This window comes from Antrostomus carolinensis, unplaced genomic scaffold, assembly GCF_000700745.2.
Source record: "Antrostomus carolinensis isolate BGI_N321 unplaced genomic scaffold, ASM70074v2 scaffold4283, whole genome shotgun sequence".
In the NCBI taxonomy this organism is placed as follows: Eukaryota; Metazoa; Chordata; class Aves; order Caprimulgiformes; family Caprimulgidae; genus Antrostomus; species Antrostomus carolinensis.
Window position 1 is genome coordinate 20,896 of NW_010307106.1, and position 12,669 is coordinate 33,564.

General features: G+C 38.4%; 1 protein-coding gene across 1 annotated transcript; it reads right to left on the reverse strand.

Moving 5' to 3' along the window:
* Positions 1-628: 628 nt before the first annotated feature.
* LOC104522896 (anoctamin-2-like) lies at positions 629-11,866 on the reverse strand (the record flags this gene model as incomplete). Its single annotated transcript, XM_029084333.1, has 5 exons — positions 629-910; positions 2,490-2,595; positions 9,411-9,592; positions 11,565-11,617; positions 11,722-11,866. Coding segments are annotated over 5 exons (768 nt in total), but the record flags the coding sequence as incomplete, so codon positions are not given.
* Positions 11,867-12,669: the final 803 nt, after the last annotated feature.

Below are 12,669 nucleotides of genomic sequence, written 5' to 3' on the forward strand. Positions count from 1 at the left end.
ATATTTGGGATGAAAGTGCTCAGTGATTTTCATTCCTTCTGTTCCCAGAGCTCTGTGCCCTTAACAACAGCCCTGCATGTTCTACAGAGACAGCACCAAGTGGCAGTGTATGTTAGGAAGGCACAATGACTCCTTGAGACTCCACATTTTTACAAACTATCTGCTGGCATCTACAAGCCATGAGACCATGCCTTGTGTGCACTTCACCATGGTTGGTCAGATCTGCCAAAAGATAGATACTAGAGCAGGATTGTCCCTTCTATTCCCCGTGCCCCATAAAGTGTCTACAGGAAGAGGGACAGTTGCAGTCCTACTGCTGAGACTTCACAAGCAAGAATTCCTGTGTGCCTACCAAACTCACATGCACCACCACAAGGACCCAGCTACAGCCATAGTATAGCCCTTGTCTTGCACTGATAATGTCTGAAAATGCTGCAGCTGAGATAGCGTATAAAATGTAATGGAGACCCTTGCATATGGAGTTACTAGGAAAGGAAAAGAAGCCTCCTTTTTGCTCCCTGTTTCTTCCTTGACTGTTTCTCCTTCCCTTGCTCCAGGTTCAGAATCACATCACACAGTAAGCAGGTATTGCAGAGGTAAGCATAGTATGTTACCCTTCCCTAAGGAATCACACTTCTGTGTGCCGTGAGCTAAAGGAGGTAAAGCTGCCTTTCGGACTTCGGTTAAACTGAGAAAAGCTGGCAGCCCGGATCCTTTCGCCTTTGGTCCCACTTTCATGTTTCTGCTTGTCATATGCAATAAAGCTTTCAATTAGCTTCAGTTTTTCATGCTCTTCCTTCAGGAAGAAGTCGACAAGCACACTCTTCTCCTTTTTCATCTGTTCACTGATGTCCTTGGGGATGTCAGGAATCATCCAGTCAACTAGAATACTGAGGAACATCACCAAGTTCTGCAAACACAGCAACAGACGTGAAGCAAGTATGAAAACACTGAAATACTCACCCTAGAGCAAAACCAAACCTTCGCTGTAGCTATGAGTCTGGTATTAAACACATTTTGCTGGTGGTATGTAGTATTAAGCAGTTGAATAAGGCCTCAGCTGAAGAAACAGCTCATGTTTGTGCACAACTCCCCCTCAGTGGAGCAGCTGAACTAAATACATGCTGCAGTTAGGTTTGAAATGGGAAAGGACTCGGATTCATCAAATGATTCATAGTCTAAGTAGCTAAAGCAGCCTCATTCTTTACAGGCGTCTAAAGGTGCTCAGTTCTCAACATCAAATTCATTGAGACTGAGTTCAGAATCCTTTACTATAAAGGCAATATCAGTGAAAGCATCCTCCAACACAATCATACCCATGTGTTTCCAATGTGGCCTGAGCAGACAGCAGACAAGCTTCATGGTCATTCTGTCCTCAAATCCTTCTGTCTGCTAACAAGCAGGATTTTTTTACACGACCACAGCATGCAAGTCACAACCCTGAACCTCAAGTGTCAAGGTCATTACAGGTGATGCTCATAACACAGAGGCAGGAAGCAGACTAGGCAAAAAGTTTTGCTTGTTTGTGAAATTTATAGATAATTTTTGCTTTGGGTTTTATACTATCATGTTAATGCTTTGAAAACTGCTGTGTTGTGTAATGCCTCAAAATGTGTGAGAACATTTGCTGACAAAGCTACTAGCATGAAGCCTCTATCCTCATCTGAGACAATGGAGCTAATTAACTGGGGAGCATACTCTGGTAGGATAACAGGCAGACTATTTGAAGCCCAGCATAACCAGTTGGTTTCAAATGTTTTGGAGCTAGTGGTGGAAAATTACTGAAGACAGAGCAAAGAAGCAGAAAAGGGTAATATAAACCAAACAAGACGCATAGCAGCACTTAGGAATATTTGGAAGCTGAGGAGAAAAGACAGACAGATTTCAGTATAAGGAGTAGGCCCAATTTGTCTGTGAAGGTATCCCAGATCATGGAGAAGAGCAGAAGGCTTCTGCCATTCAGAAGGTAAGCCATGATAGCAAATCCCTTGCCAATGAAATCTCCACACTGCGGAGAATTTACTCCATTTACTTGTAGAAAGTAGTAAAAGACCTCAGAGGATTTATTACTTCTTACTTCTTGTTTTGGGTAAAGAACAGTGTTTCACAAGCTTACATAGCATTTATGTGCTTTTTACAGGCGGTGCCCCTGAGAGTATAAAAGCTGACAGAGTCCACTTAATTGAAATGTTCAAGAGTCTGGGGTATTCTGGGGATCACTGCTAGTTCCAGGGGGTAATGCGGGCTGTGGGGCTTCCCTTCCATGAAGGGAGAGGAAACCTCTGCTGAGGAAGTGTGGCACAGTGCTCCAAAGTGAGAACCTGTGCTGCAGTCCCCTGACACCCCAACAGGCTGGGACCAAGCACAGCAGGATGGGTATCTGCAAAGAGAAAAGCTCTGTTTGGACATGTGCTTCTTTGGCACATGCATTTCAATGCATTTATTATGATATTTCCGTGACTGAAATTGCAGCAACTCAACAGACTTACCTGAAATAGAATAACAAAAGCCAAGCGAGCAGATAAGACTGCCCAGTACTCTTTAGAAAACTCATACTGATTTTGGGACCAAGGTGGTTCTCTGTAGTCTTTGAACCTGTCAATGAAGACAGCCCAGTTACCACACAGTTCCAGTAATCTCCTCCTGCACCAATGTCTTTTATTAACACAATTTTCCAATCATGAAATCTAAGGAATCAAATCCTCCAGATGTTCCTACTTCAACCCTTATTATGAAATACAACTCCAGAATTAGAGCTGGACTATCTCCACCGATATTAGCAAGCTTAGTCTGGTTTTCACAGTTGTAACCAAAATCAGAACATTGTTCTAATGTTGGAAATTTTCAGATTTTCCAGGATTTACAAATGTGCCTTTTTGCTGTTGATGTTGTTGTTGTTAGTGTTAAATTGATCTCCGTGTACAGGGAATGAAGTGTTGAAATTAAAGCACAGAGATAGTCCAAAGCATTTTCAGACCAAAGGAGACAAGCCTGCATTCATCTCACTTAAACCTTGATTAATTCAGGGAATAATTCAGCCCACGTAAAATCGGACTTACACTCTGGTGGTTCCTGTCCTTGCATTAACTACAGGGGGAGCTGTGGGAAAGGCACTTCCTAAATTAACTGTCTGGCCTTTAGACAGGATAAAACAGAACCTTAGTGGTTTGGTGTAAAGACTGATGCTTTTAGTATTATCATCAATCATTTGGAAGTAAACAACAGGCTAATAAAAGTCACAGATGCTCCTAAATTGGAAAGTTTTGCAAATAGCAGGAAACACAGAAAGCAATAAGAAATACAGACAGGAAACACAATGAGAATAATCTGGGGAAATGGAAAATAATTAAAAATAAAACAATTGAAGGATCTTGAAAGGATAGAGTTTGAAAGAAAATGCAATGAAAATAGCTGGAGCTTACAGTAGCCAGCAAGTTAGCACAAGTTTGAAATATGGCAGCAGGATAGTATGACTTGTGGATCTATAAACAAAAGACACGGTGGTGCTGGGGGGTATTAGCCCTTCTCTGCACAGATCAGGTAAAGCCACACCTGGAAGGCTGCATTCAGCCATTCACCTGTGGGGATTTCAGAGGAAAAAAAAAAGGGCAGGGGGTGAGGGGGAAAGACAGCAACAAATTGAAGGCAGTTCAGCAAAAAAATCCAGGGGCTGAGTCTGACTCACCAGAAAAGATTAAGGAAGAGCACATGTATTGCTCCACTTTGGTAAGTAACAGCCACAGTTGGACGTGATAACCATGCACGAATTGTGCCCTTAGGACTGAAAGGGATAATTTAGTGCTGTTCACAGTGTTTGACTAGGAGTAATGGGATGAAATTAAGAAAGGGAAAATCTGTTTTGAATACCACAAAACCCTTCCTGACAGTAAGATTCATTAGACTGTGGAAAAGCTTCCATGGGGGGAGAAGGTTCATATATAAAATCTGTCAGCTTCAGTTTGCAGGTGTGCTTACCAAAATTACCTTCAGGTTCTATCCACATGGTTTTTCATGTTAAATTATACATTTACAATTCACACATCCCCTGCATCCTGCCACCCACCCCTTAAGAAATTCAGTCTGAAATGCTGGATGTAACTCTGTGCTGCACCTTCTGGAGACAAAGGACACAAGGTACAACCCACGATGGGGAGAGGGAGGAGGAAGAAGAGAAGAAAACAACTTTAAATTGGGGTCTGTATTAATCTATGGAAGCACTACCTGGGCTGTGTTAGACCCCGGATTATTTGTCTCATTCAGTACTGCGTGTAGATCAGTCAAGCTGTCCATCTTGTCTTACATGGGATGCCTGCTTGATCTTATGCTGTGCTCACACTGTGAGATTCCCCTCTAGTACCTTTATGTACTATGTGGACTTCGGTGTGTTGCTCGAGTCTATATATGAGGACTGAAATGAGGGCCAGAGTCAGTTCCATTGAATTTAATCTGCTTGAACATCAAAGCTAAGGAAAACCACTGAGTTTGTTGTGGATTTTGCCTAGCTTTATAAATCAACCCCAGTCTTGAAACAGAGCCCAGGTTCACCTGGAAAGGTCACCAACTGTGGCAGGTTTTCCATTTAATGTACTCTGAGCTTCACAAACTCTGTAAGTGTTGCAGGACATCAGACCCCATGGAAATTTCACCTGGCTCAGCTGGAATTTACATTGCTTACAATGCCCAAATCTACATTCAACAGAACACTAGCAAATGATTTATGGTGAAGGGAGATGTTGTCAGAGCTACAGACAAGGTAGCTGGGCCTCCTCCCCACCTCCCTTTTTAATTATTCTATGGCACATGGGACTTCAAAGTGCAATAACACAGGCCTTTTCTAACCACTATATTCTACAGGTAGTTTCTCTTTTAAAAAGCCCTTCTTTTCCCTCGTCTCTTCAATCCTTCATTTTTAAATACCTGATTATGCAGATATGCTAGGAAGAGCAAACAACTGTTGCTGCAAAGAATATTTTGTTTCAAAAACAGCCAACAACTCTAATTCCATTGAAAAAAAGACAAGAACATGAAGTAGTTAATGTGGTTTAAGAATAGAGCACAGAAAAGTTCTAGGGGAAAAAAGAGAAATGCACTACGAGAGTAGAGCTATGTTGGGGAAGTGAGGACGGATAGAGAGGACCAGGCAAGACTTAGACAAAACAGAAATGCAGCTACAGCTAAGACAAATTTGCAAGTATATTTAACAAGCATATTTCATGGGAAAAAAGAAAGACTGATAGAAAAAAATCAAAATGTGTATGTAGGTGGAATTGTGAATCAATCCAAATCAGCTGATCTGTTTCATTTACTTTTTCAGTTAGTCTTTGACAAGAAATTGAAGAAAACATGACTGAATGACAAGGAAGTAGTGCTTCAGCAACGCAGGAGTATGTAAGAATTGATCAGGGAAAAACATTAGGATGCACCACTGATCACTGGCATTAGATGAGATGAATCCCAGAGCATTAAGAAAACTAATTCAGTCAAAGACTTTATAAATTCGCTGAATATTGGAGCAGACTTGTGTCAAAGAAAAAGACCCTTTAGTGACTCCCTATCTACTGCTTTATTTTTTTCATTGTGATCAGCATGCTTTCATGTACTCTCTTATCATACCAGATTATAAAGATAATAAGGGCTAAACCAATAAAAATGTCACATAACTTAGCAAGGTTTGCTTTTAATTTGTCTTCAGCTACACAAAATGTCATTTTGCTCTGAAAAAAATCATTACAACTAATGCTATGTGTCAGAATGGCGTTACAGCAATGTTTATTTGGAAGCAGTGTCAAAGAGTTCACAGCATTGTAGAAAATGTTGCTCAAAATATTCAAAGAATGTATTCTGGATGTTTGGTGGGAGAGTTGTTTCTGGCTTGTTATGGTTATTTTTAAGATACCTTAATCTCTGGCAATGCCCGTAAGGAGCAAAATTCAGGCTTATTGTAACCACATTTATCTCCAGAGGTCACAGAAATCTTAGAATAAGAGAGGTCAGCTTGTTCCCAACATATTTGCCAGAAACAGAAAAGCAGATTTTATTTCCAGTTTAAGGGACAGTGTTTGTTGATTGTCTCTTGGGACACAAGCTAGATACCCCATATTTTATCACAGTGATAGTTCTGTCCAAAGCTCAGATTTTGATAAGATTCAAATGAGGCGGGTGATAATAAGAAACAGTGAATGTACATGCTGACATCTTTTCCTAATTGTTTCCTGTTAACGGAACAGAAATGCTTGCATAGATGTTTCTTGTACAGACTAGTATGTGATCAAACATTTAGTTCATTATTCTTGTTTGCAATATTTCTTTTTTTCCCTCAGTGGCATAGACTTGACATTATTAGGCAGGGACCACTTTTATACCTAGTGTGGATGACTCTCTTCTCCCTGTATTTTGTCTCTATTGAATCCATGCTAATCTGAGGACTGCCTTTCATCGCTGTTGTTAACACACACTTTTCCAAATACACTGAGACTCATACACCACAAACAGAGGCCAGTGACTGAGACCAGGTAAACAGTAGCAAAGTGAAAGCAGCGAAGTCACAGTGAAGTGGGAGATCCATACGGATCGAGATGCTTATTGAAAGAATGTACAGGCTAATTTGGGGTTACAAGTTAAACTGAGAGCAGAAAAGTATTTCACAGACTTACAAGTCTATTAGAAAGTACAGAGATGCTGCATACTCTCACACGTAACACTATAATGAGAAATAACTCCTAGATACATACTGAAATGGGGAATAGCAGAGCTCACAAGGAACAACATTTTGAGAAAAGAAAGAGGAAAGCCCCCAGGTTTAAGGCACTTTATCCTGTCTGCAAAAAGAAAAATAGCAGGTAGAGAACAGCATACAGCTTTAAGCACTGCAGATCTTACTTTCCTTTCTGTCTGCCCTCAGCTCTCATCTGACCACCTTCTGAGAGGCAGCACAGACCCTTTAACAAAGTTCCTGACACCAGGACATGGCTGTGCTGAGTTATATTCTCTCTCTTTACCTGCTTAAAAGTTAGGAGTCTTCTCTGTGCACTCATCTAGCATCGGTTGCAGTCAAAGTAAGAAGGTAAGTACATCCCAAAGGCAATCCCAAGCATAGTGCCTAAGCTGGAGAGCCAGATTTCTCTCTGCATTTACTCTGCTTCCAGTGAAGGAACCAAGATACATAATTTTTATGGCTTACAGTTGGGTGAGATAAATACCCTGCTTAAAATCAGTGGGATCCAAAGTATGATTAAAGTTTGCTTGCACAAGAGCAGGAGACAAACATGCACAGACTACATTGAATAATGCCAACTTTAAGACTTCTTTCTTGAAAGTAATTATGATATTTAACATATTCTCTAAGATGGCTATGGATTTGTAGGCCTCATTGAAGAAATTTCATCTACCCCTTCTCAAGCTGTTTTAGCAAAACTTCTTATGCCCTAAGAAAATCAGAGTGGAAAAAACCCCTCTGATTTTGTGGGAGATAGGTATGTAGTCTACATTTGGAAATGTACAGTCATTTAGAAGCAAGGGGAGGTTTTTGGCTACTTCAGGAACCTAGCTAGAATATGATCCCTTTAAAAATCAGTGAAAATAAGTGAACTCTTCTGAAGGGTAATTTACAGCACCTAAGAAGCATAATTACAAAATTAATTTTGCTCTTTGTTTTTAACTGGCTGCTTGTTTCTAAATTGATTTATGTTTAGAAGGGTAACATCAGCAAATATTCAAAATTAATTTAATTTTGTGGAGGTTATAGTTTTTTAATAAAAATGTTTTATTTATTTCAAATATTTTATCTCCACAATTTTAATATGAAGATGAAGGTTTTAGTAGGACAAAAATATGTGTCTTAACTAGCTTTAGTTACAAGCCTTCTATGTCACACTGAGAACTGTTCTTGCAGATTTATAGGACAGACTAATAGTCATAACTTAACAGAAACCCATAAAAATTTCCAGCTGCCTTAGTTATCTGCATCTACTCTGTAAATACAGTTTAAGAAACTCTGAATGTCAGATATGCAGCAATGTAGGGATTATTTGAACTAATAATGAAGAAATCTATCTGTATTTTGAATATAGATTTATCAAGGACAATTAATTAAAAGAATGGGAGGAAAGAATTCTAAACTCTAACCAGAAAACACTAGTTGATATCTACAATATCAACCATACTAACAGTATTTTCTGCTAGCAGAAATTCAGCAAACCAGTATTGCAAGAAAGGGCCAATCTGATGCTAGATGGCATGTGAATGTCACCTGCAAGATTTGTCTCATCATTCTGCTCTGCTTGGTAACTGATTTTGTCCCCTTGCCTTGGCAGTGATGCTGAGAGAATATGGTAATAGATTCTGAGAATCCCACCTCTGGCACCTTAGCCAAAATTTGATCTCAGAGTAAAACCACACAATGAAAGCAGGGGACCAAAGACCTGAGTCTAAGAAAGGAGGCTGGGAAAGACAGGGGGGAAACTAATTTTAGAACCAGGGCAGGTTCAGATGTTAACTATCAGGAGAAACAGATTAAAAAAACTTGGCACATATCAGAAAAAGACAGTGAACATATGCAAATCAAAACATATGCAGCAAAATAAGAGAGGCCAATTAAAGACCTCTGTGTAGTAAAAACCATATAAATGAAATCTCTCCTTCCTAAGAAAATGGAAGAGCAAGTTTTGTGATGATTTCTTGCCATTGCAGAAGCTAAGCACAATGTGATTTCAAGGGATCCCAAAAAGAAAGTGAGGCAGGCTGTCTCGAATATAGCCCTGACCTGAGGAGCTCAGTTTTGAACAGCCTTGGGTTGTACTGCCATAAACCAGCTCTTTGAATTTTTGCATCTTTTTGTAAAAAAGCAAGGTTACTTTGAGAGCCCTGGAACTATGTCAGTGACTTCTCATGCAAACTGGAACTACTCCATAGGTACCTGCATTACGGGAGCAATGGACTAGAGATTTTTTATATATTTTAAAGGAAGTCAAGCCTTGTTTCCCCACTCAGATTAATCTGAAATATAAGATGTGTAGATGTGGAACAGTGCAGTTTTTAAACACGGGCAGAATATATTTAAAACTCAGATCTCATCAAGTAAACACTGAACTTAATAAAGAAAAATAAAGCCTCATTCTAATTAGTGGGTGTACATTTTAAAACTCATTGTTTTAATGAAAGTTATGTCTTTCAATATTTTATTTATTTTAATTTTAATAAGTCTGCCTAAATTGTTTATTTTGCCTTTTAACACATGGGAATAACACCCTTCTAAGAACTTTCTAACAGTGAGAATACTCTAAAAGCTGTACACTTAAAACTACATTTCTAAAGGCACAAATATTATCAGTTCCCACTTGGAAGAATTTTGTCTTACAAAAGACCCGAAGAAATTACTTTGACTATGCAAACTGTCATTGGAAGTACTTTACCTGCAGAATAAAATGTCCTGTGCAAACAGGGAGTTTTCTGGATGTGTTCCAGGCTTGAGATGACTGACATTGAAGTATGAGAGTGTGTGATTGATGAAGCCATGCATGGTTCCATTTTGACTGTACGCATATTGATACATAAGGCGTGGAATGAAATCAGATGTGACAGCAATTACAAAAGCCTGAGAGACAAAAAAAAAAAAAAAAAAAAAAAAAAAAAAAAAAGAACCAAACAACAGCATCATGAATCTATGTCTAACGTGTTTCAGATGAAGTTAATTCAGGTGATAATTTTCACTTTCGAGTAAGTTTAAAGTGGTGATGAAGCGAGAGTTAAATGGCCAGACCTGGTATAGAACGTATACTGATATAAATGCACAGCAACCTGCTCTGTCTCTCCAGGGGAAGGTTGGAGTTAGGGAAATGCAATATTTCTTAAAGCATAGAGTAGCAAAAGCAATTACTGTGCTGTATGTACTTCTACTCTTTCCATCCCTGGAGCGATTAGAAGGTTTAGAACTTGTTTTAAAAAATTTCAACAAGATGTAATAGCTAGCTGGAATAATTTGGAGTATAATTTGATGTAGTTACACATTGTTATCTGAGATAAACCAGTTGAGTGTAAGGTAGTCATCCTCCATTCTCCTCTCTGCATCAGGATTTACACATCTGACATTGGTGACTCTCATTCTGGTATAAAACTGGAATAATTTTGAAGTGAATCAGACACAGAAGTATCTAGATCCTATCAATAAGAATTCATTATATTAATTTAAAACTACATCTTGCTAAATAGATCTTCTGCACCAATATTATTCAAATGGAGAAGCAGAACTGGGCTTTCTGTATTTTTTAAAATTGGGTATGCACATATTTACATTTCTGTTAAGAAAAAGTAGCTAACTGATATTATAATGGAAATAAAACTGTTCAGAGATTTTCTTTGACACAGAAAATAATCAAGGATCATAAATCTGCAAAGTGTATTCAGATAAAACTGAGAGGCTTCAGAGTTTTGCTCATCCAGCACAAATCAGTGCTGGAAACCTGAAATCTATGCCTGACAGCAAAATTATGGGTATGTGCAGAGCTGCACAGATTTCCTACCTTAAAATCTGGAAACTGCCAAACCATAAGTGAACAATGCTCCACCTGAGTCAAACAATACTGCTTCTCTGGAGGCATTATAGTTGTCCCAGTTGTAATGATAGCTTACATACTGCTACAGAGTGCTGTTGTGCTGGAAGCTATTGTGCTAGATAAATTTCATAACACCTCTGCACAACTTTCCCCTTCAGAAGTGACAATCATCTGCCTTTCTGAAGGCTTTGATATCTTTGATATTTTACAGTTGAACTTGATGATCTTAAAGGTCTGTTCCGTCCTAAATTATTCTATGATTCTATGATCTGTGGGTCAAAAACCCACTAGAAAGTACTATGATAAACTCTTAGGGTATGAGTCTTTTTTTATCTTAAATTATATGCAGGAAAATTTATCTTCAGGAATACATATAGAACAATAAACATAATATATCTGTATACCAGACATGCATTATTTTCATGTAATCATTCTCATTCTATGAAAGAATATATTTTTCCAATAGGATTTTGTAGCTTGGGGAGTGTGTAACTGAAATGAAAAAAAAATAAAAAAACTACTCCTACAGAAATACTCTGTGGGAGAAATTACACTTAGGGATGTAACCATACCTGTATAAATCAGAACAAATGCTAATGCTATCTGGTTAAGGACTTTCTGTGCTAGTCTAGGATGTTATGCTTATATCTTTTTTATTCATACCAACAGTTATACTAGCAGAGTGACAGAAAAAGGCATGGATATGAATGAGAAGTAGGTCTTTATCAATTATTTGGTATGTTGCCTGCTTACATCCCCTTCATTGGTTTTTCTTATATGAATTAGTCTTCCTGTCCTACATAACACAATGAAAGAGAGAATGAGATGAATGAATGGTCAACTTGCTTGTTAACAAATCATGTTTTACACTTCCACAAGAATGAAGTGGATCATTTAGATTTTTATTGTATTTTATAGCAATTGAGAAAATTAGACTTCACTTTTAAATTATGTTTGAGGGACAGTAGAAACTCTCAATATCATGGTTAGAGACTGGTATAACCAAATACTTACATTAATGATGACTGAAAACTTTCCAATACCACTCAAAATGTTATACCAAATTCCTGCAAGTGAAAAACAGAACTTATTAATGGATTTACTATATTTTTTCTTCTTCCTTATTGAACTTTTGGTGTTATCTTCACTGTAATGTGTTTTCATTACTTACCTATGTCTTTTGCTCTTACTGTGTCTGGCCTCCTCAGTTCAGTAACAAATTTCTTTGCATCCAGCCGGACTTCGATGATGTTGTTCAGAAGAGCAAAGAGAGGTGCCAGAGGGAAAGAACAGTGTGACAAAGCCAAACTGGATAACTGGAAGAGAAATATGCAATGTTTTTGGTATCTTCTGAAGGGAGCTGGTAAACGCAGCTGACAGCAAATTGTTGATGAGTTCTGTGGGTTACAAAACCCATAAAACTCCACAATTTGGTCCCAGTAATAAATGTCACAAAGCAAGGCTATGAAAGAGAGAAAGGTTTGTCACCATGCTTTTATGAGTGTTTCTAATACTGTTTCTAATCTCTAGCACAAGCACAAGCCAAAGTAAATAATAAATTTAATAAAGAACAAAGGGTTCAGAGAGTATTCTTCTGCATTTATACATAATTAACTGATTAAGACTGTGCTGTTCTTCCCTATCCTTTTGCCTGTAAGGAAAATGAAACAAAGGTAAGCAAGAGGAGAAATTCTACAAGGTGTCACTGTTTCTTCCCACCTTCCCCTGGAAAACTCAGTGGCAATCTGTCAAGACCAGGAGAAGAATAATTATCTTTGTGGATGCATAAGCCTATGGTGTCATACCACATTTTCACCTTTCCTTATGTCAATGATACCCTCCAAAGTTAGAAATCTTATAACATTGCTGACAATGCTATTGTCACTTTTTTTTTTTTTTTTTTCCCTGGTTTTGCAATTTGGGTAAAGTACTTTGGGAGAAAGAAAGCACTAGTCTATTGGTCCCAAAGAACAAGTAGCATTGCAATGAAGCACAGACTTCCTGAGCGCTCCATGCTTGCTAGAACAGATACACAACTAATAAGCCTGGCTTCTTCGACAGGGAAAAAATACCTACCAACCAACCAAAGAAAACCCCCTCACTTTAAAGTGGATGGTGC